Source organism: Panthera pardus, unplaced genomic scaffold (genome assembly GCF_024362965.1).
Source record: "Panthera pardus isolate Hobbes unplaced genomic scaffold, ASM2436296v1 HiC_scaffold_3, whole genome shotgun sequence".
NCBI classification, from domain to species: domain Eukaryota; kingdom Metazoa; phylum Chordata; class Mammalia; order Carnivora; family Felidae; genus Panthera; species Panthera pardus.
Window position 1 is genome coordinate 36,358,874 of NW_026526876.1, and position 16,687 is coordinate 36,375,560.

Genomic DNA, 16,687 nt, shown 5'->3' on the forward strand with positions numbered 1-16,687 from the left:
TAGAAAAGAATGCCGATTTCATTCATTTTACTCCGTGGGTACTGGAGGCTGGCAAAGCAGGTATGGGCTACTAAAGGCTTGGTACTTATTTACAAGGCTGCAGTAAACATTAAAAGCTTAGAAAAACCAGGGAACTTTGAAAACTTTAAACCTCCTCACCATCCCGAGATTAGGGAAGTTTCCCAAGTGAGATCTACTCAGAGATTGCAAACCAGTCTCAGCAACAAGGAGGGGAAAAATTCAATAGGCTTTTTATCCCTAGCAAAAGTCAGATTCACCTCCACAGGGAAAACGGGTCAGAAAAACCAGTTCTTGGCCTCAATTCCAAGGAGTTCTGGCCCAGCCAAGGGGATAAGATTTAAGCTTTCTCGTAAGTTCTGTTACTTCCATAAATAGACTTCTCCCATCCTTCAAGAGTACGTCACTTGGTACTCCCAACTTTTACAAGGCTTGCCTCTAAGCTAAGCTAACCTGGGGCATGGGGTGGAGGAGGCGGAGGTAGGGGGAAAGACTGCAGGGAAGACCCCATCGGAGCCACAAGGACAGATGTAGGCAGCGTCCCACTGATATCATCTAGAAGAGAGAACAGAAGCAAGAGGTTCAGAAATATGAGCACAGATGAGTGAGGTGAAGCACAGGAGAGGGAGAAGGATCATCAGGCTGCCCTCTGGAGCAAGATGGCCTGACCTTCACCCTGGCTTTTTGCACAGAGGGCAACAATCATCTTAACCTGGTTTCCTCTGTCGAAAGCAGAAAAGTAAGGATATCCCTAGAGCAGTCTACAAGCAGTAGATTCGGGGCCAGATAAATACAGATCTAATCAACACATGGACAGCAAATGTTACAGCATGCAGATAAGACACCCATTTAACTGCTCAGGGAGATGACAAGGGACAGGGAACATTTGGGTCATTATTAGAAGCTCAGGAGCTTGTTTGCTCCTTCTGGAAAAGAACAACAGGTCCCGAAAACTCACCCCCTCCCACTAAAGCAAGAAGGCAGAGAAGGTCAGAGACCATACCTAGGAGGCTGAGGCTTCTTCTCGGAGGAGGGGGGGGAGTTGGAGGGTGTGGAGAGGTCAGGCCCCGCTGAGAGATGTCCACGTCCACAAGCGACACAGTTTCACCTGAGGGATTCACGGAGCAAGCATGTTATGGAAGCACCTTGCCTGAAGCCGAGGCCGGAAGCGAAAAAAGGTAAAGGGCAAGCAAGAAAGGCTCGAGGTCCTCAGCTGTCAAAATCCCCAAAACCTAATGTTTCCCAGAGCTGGAATCACTCCCAAACACCTGAGCAGTCCATTTTAAATTCTATCATTTCTTAGGACAAAAACACGGGATTGACAGTAGAAAGGCCAACTAATTGTGGCTGCACCACTATGTAACCTTGAACGAGGGCTCTTTATTCAAATAGAGCCCACACCATTTATTTTTACAGACATGTATACCAATTTCTGCCTGAGGGAGCAAGGCAAGGAGCTTGTTAGAGGTCCAAATGGACATGGAAAGCAAGTGCCAGAAAAACATAAGAACAGCATGGTAAACTGAATCCAGATAAATGTCTCAATGTGAGCCCCAACTTCTTCTTAAATGGCTTTCCATATCTAGATTTTCCAGAATATTCACTCATAAGAGAACCAATCATTTCAGCTATCAACTAGCTCCTAACAAGCTGAGGCTACAAAGGCTGAAAAGTGCATTTACAATCTAAATGATGAATTACTTCCACAGTCAGCAAATCAGCTAAGCTCCATAGGAGCCTGATGGGGGTTGGCACATGGTTTCCCTTACTTCCAGCATAAGTTCTGTTCTCTGCCATATACACTCCTTCTTGCCACCCAACCCCATCTACCCTCTCTCCACTTCAGTCACCAGAGGGTAAAGGGTATTTTATTAACAAAGGCTGACAGCCAAATTTTGGTAGGTCTGACCTACGGGGCAGAATTTAAGATTTCTCTAATTTGGCCCTTAGGGTGTTATTTCCAACAATTTTTTTTTTCTCATTTGGGAGGCTGAACCCTTCAGCTAGAATTTTATTATTTCCCAGTTAAGAAAAATGAGGTAACCAGTATCTCCAAAAGGCCAAGAGCTGGGCTTTCAGAATCTAATACATGGTTTTTCACAAAGGTCTTGAGCACTAATTAAGATAAGCAGAAAAGCTCTGTAAGGGGTGGCTGGCTGGCTCAGTTGGTGGAGCATGTGACTCTTGATCTCAGGGTTGCGAGTTCAAGCCCCATGTTGGGTGTTGTGCTTACTTTTTAAAAAAAGAAAGAAAGAAAGAGGGGCTCCTGGGTGGCTCAGTTGGTTGAGCATCCGACTCTTGATTTCAGGTCAGGTCACGATCTCATGTTTTGTGATACCCCCAACCCCCGCACTGGGCTCTGCATGGACAGCACAGAGCCTGCTTGGGATTCTTGCTCTCCCTCTCTCTTTGCCCCTCCCCTGCTCACATGTACATGTGTTTTTTCTCTCTCTCTCTCAAAACAAATAAACATTTAGAAAGAAAGGAAGAAAAGAAAAAAGAAAAGCTGGGTTAAACATCATCAGTGGAGGGGTGCCTGGGTGGCTCAGTCAGTTAAGCATCCGACCTCAGCTCAGGTCATGATCTCACGGTTCATGGGTTCAAGCCCCATGTCGGACTCTGTGCTGATGGCTCAGAGCCTGGAGCCTGCTTTGCATTGTCACCTTCTCTTTGCCCCTCCCCCACTCACGCTCTGTCTCTGCCTCTCAAAAATGAGTAAAAGGTAAAGAAAAAATTTTTTTAAGTTGTTAAACGTCATCAGAAGTTCTTGGAAGCAGGAACCAAAATCATCACATGGCGTAGTAACTGAGAGCCGAGCAGCCCAGAGTAACACAGTAAGCCCAGACAAGCATGTTTACTGAAGGGCCAGAGGTCTGGACAGTAGATATAGCATTTATATAAAATGTGTAATTCAAGAGAGATAAGGCTGGAGTTTTTTGTTTTTTTTTTTTAATTTCTTTTTTAACACTGATTTATTTTTGAGAGACAGGGTGAGACAGACCATGGGTGGGGGAGGGGAAGAGAGAGAGGGAGACACAGAACCCGAAACAGGCTCCAGGCTCCAAGCTGTCAGCACAGAGCCGACGTGGAGCTCAAACTCACGAACCGTGAGATCATGACCTGAGCTGAAGTCGGATGCTCAACTGACTGAGCCACCCAGGCGCCCCAATAAGGCTGTTTAAAAAACAGGAATACCAAACCTTAAAGTACAAATGTGGATAGGTGTTCCTTGCTTTAAAGAGGCAACACTGATTAATGAGAAAAACATGCTGCTACAAGATACGAATCTTTAATTCTGGGCTTGGGGTAAGAACAGTGGCCTCCTTCTCCACCTGTGCCTATTACAGACACCAGCACACTTGTTCTGGCAACTTGGGGCACTCCATGCAGTCATGGGGGTCCCACTAGCTTGCTTCTGGAAATGTCCATTCCTAAATCATAATTCTTCCAGGCATCTTTTTGAGGGATACCATCTCCAAAAGAGTTTGAAGTCAGGCCTTTCTGGTTAGTCCGCACTGAGGAGTACTCAGTTCCTGAGACTTCAGGCAGCGTGCTAAAGACTTTCTCGACAGCTTACTCAAGCAGGAGCTCTGTATGGGACTGATGTAACAAAAAGGCTCCCTATCTGAACAAGCTCCCCCACTAAAGAGAAGGCAGTTACCCAGAGAGATTCAGCCACTCTCCTACTTGAGCAACTGTGTTCCCTGCTGCAAGAGGAAAGACTTAAATTAGACGTGATGAAGAATTCTAACAGCTGCAAGAACTCCTGGCCCCTAAAATGGGTAAGACAAGAGTTCACGTAATCCCCTTTGCCCAAAGTCCTTAAAAATAGACCAGATAATCGTGGATCATGTTTATTAGAGAATCCATGAACTCCCTTGGAAGCAGGGACAGGAATTGTACGCCTTCTAGAGAGTCCTTTATGCACTGTGAGCCTATAAATTTGCAATTCCTACTTTTAATTTATATGTGATGACCCTGAACTAAGCACTGCATAACTGCCAGGGCCACCTAATTACCAGTAAGCAGTCTCTATCTCAAACAATAAAGCATCCAAAGTCAAGAACACATTCCACACCATAAAAATAGCCTCACCCCAAACCCAGCGGGTATGGAATGAAGACAGTGACTGTAGACATGCCTGAAGCTCCCGCCGTGATGCATCTGCAGGTGTTTCCTGACAGGTCTCAGAACACTTCTGCTTTCAGATGTCAGAAGAAAAAGAAAGAGATCACCCTTACCTGTGAACAGCGGGCTGAAGGAGACCGGAGAAAAGGCACTTTGAGTTCTTGTCAACCTGGGTTTCCTAGGGGGTGAGAAAGCACACAGAGAGAGAATAATGGAGGGTGGGGGGAAATGAACACACATGCATTTAAATCACTACAACACTCAATTCCAGAGGCACTGAAAAACAAAAAGCAAATCCTGGTCACTGTCAGCCACACTTTTGTAATAAAGCCTAACATTTAAAGGGGGAGAATGAAACAAGGCAATTTCTAAACAGCTTTGGCTACAAAATTCAGCCTACAAAGCAATGAGAAATCCCTCTGGATGTCTCCACACCCAGCGTATTACAAGAGTAAAACACCTTGGGTGGTAATTAGCAAGTCCATTTCTAGAGGAGGGAAGTCAGAGGCAGGGTTGATTTTCACAAGGAAGCAAGAAAAAGGCTCTTGACCTGAACAGGTGCCATCTCAGAGCAAAAGTTTTCCCTGTGGCCCTGCCCCAACATGCAGGAGGCCCCCCAGGGAAGCAGGGAAGAGACCTGGCCTTGAGAAGAGCACTACAACAAGCACAAATGTCCCTGAGCTGTGGGGCAGAGCCACCAGCTAACAAGGGGGTGCCCTCGGGTCAGGGGCTCTGCCTGGCACCCAAAGAAATGGCCCCTTCCCCTCCCTGAGCTGCCCGTCACACAGCTCCCCCCAGGGCTTCTGGATGCTGCTCCAGGGACCCCGCTGGAAAACCCTGGGACAAGAGGCACCAAAGGTAACTTCACTTTGTACCAATTTCAACTGGCTTTTCAGGGAGAAATGAAAGAAATCCAAAAGACTCTGACAAAGACTTTCTGGAAAGAAATGTGCTAAGCTCAAAAAACTCCCCTCAGGATGACTGAATTGACGACAAGGGAAAGAACTTGCCGAAATGATAAAAATATGCTATATCTGGACTGTGGCAGAGGTTATGTGACTGAATACACTTGTCAAAATTAATAGAACGAGACGCCTAAAAAAGGTGAATTTTAGATGGCCATAAATTACACCTCAACAAATCAGACTTTAAAAAAAAAAAAAAAAATCCCATGAACTGAGTGCCTGCCTCTAGGCCTTACACCTGGCTCACCTTCCAAAATTAACTCTACCCAAAGGACTAAATAAAACTTCAAATGCACCATAGAGGAGAAGCATAGGAAGTCCAAAATAGAAACCCTACTTAAAATTATTTGACTTCAGAAGATCTTTGCGCGTTTGTTTTAGCACAGATGCCCAAGCTTCTCAAGACTCACTTCAAACAAAATTTCAAAAGCGTCTCGTGAAGACCTTCCTCAGAAACAGCCAAGACGCTGGATTCTTATCTCACACTCCCCTGCATCTTCTTCCGTGCTGAGGCTTCTCATCTGATGATGGCGCGCACCGCGCCTGCCCCACCCAAGGCGCGCACAGGAGAGATGGCCGCATCCAAACGAGACACAGCCAGCCACACATGGTCCTCTGTTTGTACAAGTTGCTCATGACAAGCTGCAGCTTAGTTCCAACACTCCAGAGGGCTGCAATGGAAAGTTAATTTCCACTGGACATGAACTTTGAGACTGAAGAGCTTCCAAGCTGATTTTTATGTGATTACTTGTGGGTCCAACGTTAAACTCAGCAAGTAGAAACCTACAGCACTGGCCTCTCAAAGGGTTCGCACCTCAGCCATTTGGCCGTTTGCCTCTTTTCAAAGGAAGCTGCATTACTCTGCCATCTGCCCGTGCTGGGGACGCGCCTCTTCGGTGCCAAGCACTGAAGAACGGCAGTACCCAAATGCCCACATCTTGCGGGGGCCTTCTCACTCCAGCTCATCTTCTCCCCCACCCCCGGCATTGTGAAGGAGAAAACCATAGTTTCTAGGATCTAGAAAAAGAAATACGTATGAATCTGAACACAGCCAGAGCCAGTTGAGAGCCCTGGGATGGCTTATTCTGGCAAATAAGGGGGCCGCAGGGCTGGAAGCTTGAAGAGGGAGAAGGTTTAGGAGGCTGAAAGGCTAATAATAAAAATGAGTGCTTCCTTCTTTCTTTGGGTGGAAACGGTCTAACTAACAGTCTAAGGCAGTTTCTGTCTCAGGGATCCTGAGAGCATTCTAATGGCAGTCATTCATGAAAAGACCAATCTAGACAACTATAAAAAACAAAGCAAGGGAACGATTAGCATAAAATTGAGGATGGTGGTTATGCGGGGGGAGGGAAGAGATGTAATCAGGAAGCAACACACAGGGGTCTTCAAAGATACTGATAACATTCTATTTGCTGAGCTTAGCGGTGGGTACCCAAGTATGCAATTCATTATTATTATAGTACATGCATTTTATGTGTCTTTTGTATATATGAAGCATTTAAAATGGGAAAAGCCCGTCTAAGCTGGATGTGCTGTTTTTGGAAAGCAACACAAATGATTCAGGTCCAGTAACATTTTTAACTAAACCCTTCTATACTACATTCCTGTGTTATTTGCTTCCTCCCCAGGTCACCCTGATAAGCATTAGGGTGTCAAGTTAAGTCATCATAACTTTGCCAGTGGGCCACTTGCATCTTAGCAGCAGAAAGACTTGAGGGGTAGGGTGGGGTAGGATTTGGTGGGCTATACCTCAGGTGGCAGAAAAGCACAGGGGCAGCAGAAGACCTTAGGCAAAGGTCTTCTTTGGGGCTAGCAGTCCTTTGTGTCAGCTACGCATGGCTTGTGCTACAGAAAACAAAGAGAAGGCCTCTGTCCATTTCCACTCTGCAAATTACTAATTGTACAGCAACAGATCCGTGGGATAAAATGAGTTAAAAGCATTAGGCTAGATGGGGCCGACAACACATTGATAAAACCACTGGCCACTTCTCAAATTCCCTGAAACCTAAAATATGAACAACGCAAGAATAATGTCCTCCCTCTCTTGTCCATGAATCCCCTCCACTGGTGTCCTAAGACTCCAACATGTCCTTTTCTACAGTAACTCCCAAACTAGGATGTCCAAATTTCAGGTTTTGTGGCCACAATTTACCTCTGCCCCTGCTAAAGCACACAGTGCCAAGTCAGCCAGCCTGTGCCATTTCCAACACGTCATAAGCCAGTGTCTGTTCATGTGCTACAGGCACAAAAACCATGTGTTCATTTTTACTTCCAATACACAGACATCTGTGCAGCAAGGTCAGATCCAAAACTCCATCATAAACCAAGAACCTATGGAGGGAACTTCCAGGGGGAAAGCCAAGAGACGTAGTCCAAGATCTAAAACCTTAGAATATTAGCGGGGAAAATGTCAAGGAGTGAAAGACATGGGTCCAAGTGGACAGAGATTTCTGAAGCTAGGTTGCTCATTCTGAAAGAGAGATGCCAACCACAGCCGCTTGGTGAAAAATAGTTGAAAAGATCAACGGAGTATTGACCCAAAACCCAAACATAAAGTCAGAACTTCCTCAGCACACACCATAAAATCATTTTGCTCTCAGCATGTCATGTTATTTCTCAGAAAGACCCCCTTAGACCCGAAGACCCAAGGAAACAGAAAAGGCTTTCCAATGTCTCCTCACATCTCAGGTCTGTCCACGACAGCAGGGCCCCAAACTGATGCCAAGGCAGGCTGCCTCTCTTTCCAGAACCGTATCTTTTTTCCAAACAAATAGACAGCAAACCACTACATAACCGTTCTGCATTTTTCCACCTCACAACTCTCAAAACTGCCAGTAATAGCCTCAACTGTTAACTCACAAAAGACAAACCTTGAAAAATGAACAAGGTACCCATTTCCAACCATGTGTGTATTCCGTGATGATTTGAAAAGGTTAGAGCGAATGCTACTCTTTACCAAATACAAAGGAAGACAATCAGCTCAACATATGTGAAACAGACAAGGGAACTTCACTGGTTTTCCTGAAATAGCAATTCTATATCACACCAAGGCCCACAGGCATCAAGCCCAGCTCTTTGAATTCCAACATATGTGTGTTACAAGGCCTCGCCCAGTTCTCCAGAACAGAAACCTGATTAGTTGCTGGGCCCATTTCTTCCTTCACTTGAAAAGAGTTCTCTAAGCTAATTCATACGAGACTTAAGACTCAGTATATCCAGGCAGGTCCACTTAGCAGACTCTAAAGAACCTAAAAGGAACTAAAGGTTTGTTTCATGTTAAAATATGGAAACTCTTAAGGCTTATAAAATGACTATAGGAAGTACTTCCTAGCGACAGCTGTGGGAACGGTAGGTGTGAAGAAGGGCACAGAGAATCATACCCAGAGGTTACTGAAAAGCCCCAAATGATACAGCAGAGACCGCAGAGACTCATAATTAACTCCAACCAACAATAAGGAGGGAGGCATATACCTTCTGGCAAAAGACTGACATTTCTCACAGCCTCCAGGTCCCTACCAATCAAAACAAGAGAACAAACTAAAATTCCAAACTCATCCTTCTTCCCAACAGGGCGGACTTACTTAGGAGGTGCAGATCCATAGAAATCACACAACTACCCTGGCCAGACTTACCAAGTTTCTCACAGCTGCGAGGCTGCCAACAAGACTGGCACGTAGTAAGCTGTGGAAAAGCTAACAAGCAAATCTAACGGCACCAAATCCTAAGCATTAGGAAAAAAAAAAAAACTACCAGTTCAATCTTATTACTTCTCCAAAGGCACAAAATATTCCATCTCAATTTCTCTTGTCTTCAGTCTGTTCCTACAGGGACAGGAACAAGACAAGAATCACTCCCATTTTACAGATGGAAAAAAAGAGGAAGCATGAAGACGACAAAATTGGCCTACATTCCCCAGCTGATGTTGGAGTTGGAAGGGGAATCCAGATGTTCCTGTTGTTCTCTGTACAACATGCTGCCTCCTAATAGCAGTCAACCAACTGTTCATACACAAATACCTAGCTCTTCTCCAATTCATCAGAAAAAGCCCTTGGACCAAAAAATGTAATTCTCCAGTGCCCTGAACTAAGCTTCTTTGCAGAGCTCCAGCCCAATTTGCTCTGCAGCAGAAATCTGTATTGTGCTTAGTGTGAGGGTTGGTAACAGAGCAGCCAATGACCATTAAATTCTGCTTCCAAAGGCAAAAAACCGTATAATGTTATATGCCTTTTCCTCTTCCTAATCTATTAGACGTAGCAGCCAATTTCACGCCACACCTCATATTTGGCGTCTCTGGAATCTTAGACCAAGTCCTGGTCAATATGGAACAAAGACAAGACAAACCACAAGAAAATTAGCAGTCTATCCTATGTCATTACCCACAGCTTCAATCCTGCCCTCCCCCAACCTGATGAAAATTTCACCTATGCTGGTAAGTGGAGCATCGAATGCAGAGCCTACTACAAAAAAAGCTGTTCCGGCAGCCACACATTTTTCAAGACCTGAGCTCCCAGCCTAAGTTCATTGGGAAGCAAATGCAGAAATACAGGTCTACCTGAGGAGGCAACACACATCAACCTACTGATTTCTTTAGGCAGTCTGGGTTTGGTCTGATCCCCAAGATGAGCCCCGGCACAGCTGGTCAAAAAGGGCAGCAAAGTCAAAACTGGCCCCACACTTTCCTCCTGGGGTACCCGAACTCCGGTGAAAGGACAAGTCCATGGATGAGTGGTTCCCAGTCCAGGTCATACTTCAGGGTCAAGTGGGAAACTCTGCAGAAATTCAAAATTCTTGGGCCCTCAGACAGACTGATCTTTGCCCAAAGTTCTCCCACGTGATTCTGGTGCACAGTCAAGTTCTCAAATTTATGGGTCTACCTGTTCTTCAGCCTTGGGTTGTGGTTGCCCGTGTGTCTCAAGAATCCATCATATGAGCTGCACCAAAACCAATTCCAATCTTTGTAAGAACCCACTCGGCAGTGCAAACCACAATGGCAGTTACCACAAGTCTCACTTCTCGAGACAAAAGTTGACAGCTTTCTAAACCCATATGCACACCCAACACTGGTTGCCACAGTGCTGTCCGTCCTTCAGAAATGCAGAGGAAAAAAAAAAAAATCAACATCTAAGTCTGGAATTTTCATCACTTGGCCTAGAACTCAGGCACCCATGTCTATACCTTACACTTAGAATACTCACATGGGCTTGAGAGCAAACTATTTTCTATTCTCACAATGTGTCCGCACACAGGCTTGAGATACCAAGTACATCGAAGGGACCCCCCAGGAAAACATTAAAATTTTGAGTAGAGGGGCACCTGGCTGGCCCGGTAGGAAAAGTGGGCCGCTCCTGATCTCAGGGTTTGTGAGTTCCAGCCACACGTTGGGTGTAGAGATAACTTAAATAAATAAAACTTTAAATAAAAAATAAATTTGGAACAGAGATGCCCAAACAATTGCTGGCCTACAACTGCAAAAGTGTGTCACATCATTTGTATGATTGAGTGTGAAAACGGTGGGGGTGCTGGTGCACGGAAAGAATAGTAAGCAAGGTGGTTACAACACCAACTTTTTGCCCCAAAGACCAATCATTTCCAGCAACCTCCCTACCAAGAGTAATGGTAGACAGACACCTTGGAAAACTTTAAAATCCAGGCCAGGGTGGGGGTGGGGGGCTGGTTTCAAATCATCTCCCAACAGGAGAGACGCTAACCAGCTGAGGAGTGTCACCGGAGTGGACCCTTGGAATGAAAGCTGTTCTCACAATTAGAGCTCTGACCTTATGGGCGAGGTCACCACCTTTAGCCCCAAGTCTCTGCCTCTTTAGGAAAAGCATATCGTTAAGAATGGTAAGGATCTTGTTCGCAGAATGAAAGGGAAATGAAACAAGAAAAGAAGTTTGTCGGCCAGCACCCCCCAACCAGTCTCACCTCCCCGCGTCCAGCTCCCGGCCCGAGGAGCCTCCCATGTCCGTCAGGCTCGCAGCTGAAGCAGCCAGCTCTCCAGAAGGCCTCTTGCCGGCCCCATCCCCACCTCCGGAGCCGCCGTTGCAGCTCTTCGTGCGAAAGAGGCGACTGAGACGGATTTTGAGGGAGCCCTTCCGAGAAGGGCCCGCGAGTGGCCGGAGGGGCCCGGGAGGAGGCGGGGGCGGGGGCGGTTGCTGCTGCTCCCCTCTACTGAAGCGCCCTGGGGGGACCAAGTCCTGCATCGGGAAGGGCACCGGGGGCAATTCAGGACCCGGGGGTTGCAGCAGAAGCCGGCCTCCCCCTCCTCCTCCGCGGCCCGGGCTGCTGAGCTCCTCTTCCGAGCAGCTGTTCGTCTCCAGGCTCTCGGCCTCCGACTCCAAGCCTTCCAAGACCAGCAGCGCGTCGCTCGTTTCCGTGGGGTCCTCCCCGGCCTGCGGGGCGGCAGCAGGGGGCTGGGGCTGCGGAGGGGGCGGCTGCGGGGGGCACGGGCACGGGCAGCAACCCGCACCGACCGTCTTGACCCCCGGCCCCGCCGGCTGCCCGAGCCCCAGAGCCGCCAACTGCGCCTCCAGTCCAGCCGCCGGGCCCCAGGTCCGCTCGAGCGCCAACCCCGGCGGCAGGGCCTTGGGGTCCAGGGCACAGCGGTGCCGGGGACACAGCAGTTCTGAGGGTCCCGGCTCTGGGGCCGCCTCCGCGTCCTCCTCCTCCGGCGGCCGACCCACGTTGCGGAACACCATCAGCTGCGGCGGCCGGGAGCCCCGCGGACCGGGCCGCGCGAGGAAGGGTGGCGGCGGGGGGCCATGGCCCGGGGGCGGCGGCGGCGGGCCTGGCTCGGGGGCCGCCTCTCCATAGCCGAGCAGGCGGCTCAGGACGCGGTACGAAGCGGCCGCCGCCGCCGCCTCGCCATCCCGGAGCTCGGCCCCCTGCATCGGGGAGAGGGAGGGAGGGCGGGCGGCTGGGAGCCGGGCTGGGGTGGGGACTAGGCCGGGCCCCGCCGGAGCCCCGCCCGCCGCGGCCCCCGGAGCGACAGCGCTAACGGCCGCCGCGGCCTCTGCCTCATAGAGGGGGGCGGGGGGCGCGCGGAGCCCAGCGCGAGCCCAGGCCGCGCGCCGCCGCCGCCACCGCCGCCGCCGCCGAGGACCGCCCCCGGATGGCGTCACTTCCGGGAGGCTATGACCACGCCCCCTCCCCCAGGGCGTGCTCGCGCCTGCCTCCACGGAGCGTGACGTGAAGTGCGGCCTGGGCCGCTATTGGCCGTGGGCTGCTTCTCGCCTGGCCGTTGGTCCCCTGCCCCGACCCTTGCTTTTTACTTCCCGGGCGCTGAGGCCAAAGCCGCCCCTCCCCGGTACGGTCGAGGGGCCCTGGAAAGCCGGGTTTAGCCCTGGCCGAGAGCCGCTGGCCTTAGGAGGACCTCTGATCTGGTCCCGCCTCTGCCGCTTGCGCTGTGTGGCCGTGGCCGAGTCATTTCTACATTGACTGTCTGTATCCCTGCTGGCATCCAGTGAATATTGATGGAATGACACATGAATAATGTGTGTTCTAGAGCCAGTGGTGTGCTGATAAATGTTCGACAGCCGACTCTCTGGAGGGAAGAGAGCAATATATGCATATATATGGTACATAAATTTATTCCAAATTTCACTGATGTAAAGGATGTTAGAGCACACAATTTACAAATAATAATAGTACAATTGCAAATTCCATATAACTCGTTGATTCTCAAGAATCCTTTCATTGGGGCGCCTGGCTGGCTCAGTCCATAGAGCATACGACTTTTGATCTCGGGGTTGTGAGCCCCGCGTTGGGTGTAGACATTACTTAAAAATAAGAATCTTTTTCTTCAGGTTTATTTATTTGATTTTTGAGGGGGGGGGGAATCCCAAAATCAGTGCTATCGGTGTGGAGCCCTATGCAGGGCTCGATCTCACTAACCAGGAGATCATAACCTGAGCCAAAATCAGGAGTTGGATGCTTAACTGACTGAGCCACCCAAGAACCCCAAAAATAAAAATAAAAAAAAAAAGAATCCTTTCATTGATTTTTGGCAGACTCTTGTATGGGTAGCCTGTGGTATGAAATTGCAGCATGAATGTTGGTTGATGGTCTCCTCAATGTCAGTGTAAGAGGAGAGTGAAAAAAAGAGGGTCTTATTATGGGAGTGACTTGCTTGCTGAATCAGAAAACAGTTTTCAAATACTGAAAGAACATTTCCTCAGTTTCTTTGCTATTCACATTGTAATGGCGATAGGCATACATAGCACATTAAATTAAAATGTAAACTGTTAACTTTTTCTCTATCACTTTCTTAAATCTAGATAATCGACAAAACAATAAATCAAGGCCCTGGTTTGCAGCATTTGCTGATATCCATGGTGTAAATACTCCCACCATGGCTGATTTCAATCTGCCGCACACATTGTTACTGAACGAAAGAGACGAGTGGTAACGTACCCTTTTGTAGCAGTTTCCTCATGCAGGTACAATAACAACTCCAAGAGCATAGGTAAGTAGTAATAGTAAAATTATTAGAAAGTGATGAGTTTTGAAATTTTATTACCGTTGTCTTAAACCTCATTTAATTCTAAGTGTGTACAATTTCATTTTTTAATAGTGGCTGTGTTTAACAATTTGGCTTGCAAAATTCCTGAAGTGTTAACAGTTGGCCTTCGCAGTCCTGGACAAGCCAGCTCCCCAGCACCTTTACGCCTCAGTTTTCTCATCTGCAAAATAGGGATAAGGACCGCTGCTTTGCTTACTTGCAGGCCTGTTGTGAAGATCAAATAAGGTAAAGCTTGTTGTGTAGAGGATACTGGACTGGAGGGGAGGGAGAGGACTGGACCGGAGACTGCAGGCAGAGAGATCGGTTAGGAAACCGTTGCAATCCCATGAGAGATGCTGAGAGATGCAAGAGAGGAGGAGGAAGGATCAGCCAGCAGAACTTAGCAACTCTGCACCTCAGGGTGCATTGAGGCGAAGAAGATATGAGTCCTGGAGCCAGAGAGACCTTTTTAAAATGGAAATTTGTCGGGGCGCCTGGCTGGCTCAGTTGCTAGAGCATGCAACTCTTGATCTCTGGGTCATTAAGTTCGAATCCCACAGTGGGTGTGGACTTTACTTAACAATAAAATTAAAAGCGAAAATAGAGGTGCACCTGGGTGGCTCAGTCGGTGAAGTGCCCAGCTTCGGCTCAGGTCATGATCTCACAGTTCATGAGTTCGAGCCCCGCATCGGGCTCTCTGCTATCAGCAACAGAGCCCACTTTGAATCTTCTGTCTCCCTCTCTCTCTGCCCCTCCCCCTGTGCACACTCACTCTCAAAACTAATTATTTAAAACTAAATAAATAAATAAAATGGAAATTTGTCCGTAACCTGTGACTGTAACACTTTGTAGTTTCCCATCATTCTTAGGCTAAAGACAAAACTCCTTAAGGAGGCCTATGGGGTCCTGTGTGATCTGATCCCTGCTTCTCTCTGGCTTCATCTCCCACCAACCTTCACCTCTCTTCCTCACCACCTTGGAGAAATCTCCCTGCTAGGTACTTCCCCCCCCACCCAACTCCAAAACCACTCCTTTGTTGCACTGACTTGCACACGTGTAATTTTTCATCTGTCTGTGGGGTTATTTGATTAAAATCTGCCTTCCCTACTAGGCTGTAAATTCTGTAAGGGCAGGGGCCAGGTTTGCTTTTGGCCCATTCATGGACTCTCCAGGGCCAAGGACTGTTCCTGGCACAGAGTGGGCCGCTGCAACGTAAGCAGGGAATGGTTGTTCAACCCCATGCCTTGCAAGGGGCTCCTGATACAAATTCATGTCTAATTCTGCACAACACAGTATCTTTCCTTGCCCATGAAGAAACTGAGGCTCAGAAAGTTATTTACCCAAGGTCACACACTTCGAAAAGGTACAGTGGATTTCAAAACCACCCTCTCTCCTTCAGCTACCTCTCAGGTGTCACTCAGATTTCTGGAGAGAAGAAGAGAAGTTGCTATAGGATCACAGAACACTTGAAGCCAAAGGAGATCACCCAAGATCCTTGGCTGTCTCTGGCAAACCTTTCTGGCCCCGGAACAGGTTAGCCCATGAATGCAAGCTCTGTAGCTGTGCAGCGCCCTCTGCTGTCCAGCTACTTTCTTGGTTGGGGAGGGAAGCTATGTCCCCACCTGGTGTGTCCCCATCTGGGGTATCTCGGCTCTTCTCCAGAGCACACAGAAGCACAGGGAAACGCACATAGGCTCTTTTCTTTTTTTTTTTTTTTTAAGTTTTCTTTATTTATTTTGAGAGAGAGAGAGAGCGTGAGCAGGGGAGGGGTGGGGGGGGGGGTGGTGCGGAGAGAGAGAATCCCAAGCGGGCTCAGTGCTATCAGCACAAAGCTCCACGTGGGGCTTGATCCCACAGACCGTGAGGTCATGACCTGAGGTGAAATCAAGAGTCAGAGGCTGAAATGACTTCGCCGCCCAGGCGCCCCCACACAGGCTCTTTCTAAGGTTGGGCAAGGAATACTGCCTTTCTCCATTTCCTTAAATGCCCGAGCAAAGGAAGTATATCTTTGTATGAGCTGGATTTGCATTTGCTGAGCAGGTTTTGTGTCTACACCTCTCTCTTTCACTGAGGACTATCTAGGGGGTCCCTGAAGTGGTAGGACCCTAGTTTAAAAGGTTTGTGAATGGGTCGCCCGGGTGGCTCAGTCAGTTGAGCGTCCGCCTCTCGATTTCAGCTCAGGTCTTGATCTCAGGGTCGTGAGTTCAAGCCCCCCATGGGGCCCCACACTGGGCATGAAGCCTACTTAAAAACATAAGAAATGAAAATAAAAACTCAGAGAACTTAAGCCAGTCCTGAGGTTCACTTAGTCATTCAGCAATGGGCTGGGCTTCGGGGGTGTGGTGACGAGGCGATCAACACTGCCCCTGCCCCTCTGGAGCTTCCCAGCTAGCTTGAGCCCTAATTACCCCCTTTCCTAGATGTATGACCAAGAGCAAATGATTTAGTGCCTTTGAACCTGTGTCTCATTGGTAAAAATAGTTCCATAATAATCCCCCCGCTGCCAGGGCTGTTGTGGGGGTTACGTGAAAACTTACACAGAAATGGTAAAACGCGGGGCGCCTGGGTGGCTCAGTCGGTTAAGCATCCGACTTCAGCTCAGGTCATGATCTTGCGGTCCGTGAGTTCGAGCCCCACGTCGGGCTCTGGGCTGATGGCTCAGAGCCTGGAGCCTGCTTCCGATTCTGTGTCTCCCTCTCTCTCTGCCCCTCCCCCGTTCATGCTCTGTCTCTCTCTCTGTCTCAAAAATAAATAAACGTTAAAAAATTTTAAAAAAAAGAAATGGTAAAACGCTACCCAAACGTTGGTTGTCATTATTATGAAAAGCCTCTTGGGGGGCAAAACCGATTATTATTATGTCTTTATACAGTGTGTCTGTTGCTCCTCCGCTAACAGTCACCAGTAAGACCAAGAACTTGGAATGGGTCATTCTGCCCTTCATCTCTCTCTCTTAGCACACGGAATCAGAGAGGCTGCGGAGAGACTATGGATGTGTGATACAGGCCTGCCTCCACTCCCTGGCTTTGTGGCTTTGAGAAGGTCAACTTCACTGGCCTTCAGTTTTGGTTTTAGTTTC

General features: G+C 48.3%; 1 protein-coding gene across 2 annotated transcripts in view; it reads right to left on the reverse strand.

Annotated features, from left to right (window-relative positions):
• Positions 1-12,218, reverse strand: part of SOCS7 (suppressor of cytokine signaling 7) — a 28,693-nt gene extending 16,475 nt beyond the window's left edge. The window contains exons 1-4 of one of the 2 annotated variants that reach the window (XM_019415944.2): positions 11,037-12,218; positions 4,260-4,324; positions 1,022-1,126; positions 472-573 (exon numbers count right to left, since the gene is read on the reverse strand). In XM_019415944.2, the coding sequence (XP_019271489.1) occupies positions 472-573; positions 1,022-1,126; positions 4,260-4,324; positions 11,037-12,001 (1,237 nt within the window). In that variant the 5' untranslated portion in view covers positions 12,002-12,218. The remainder of the gene's footprint in view (positions 1-471; positions 574-1,021; positions 1,127-4,259; positions 4,325-11,036) is intronic. The other variant, XM_019415945.2, reaches the window with a different exon arrangement.
• Between the last annotated feature and the right edge of the window lie 4,469 nt (positions 12,219-16,687).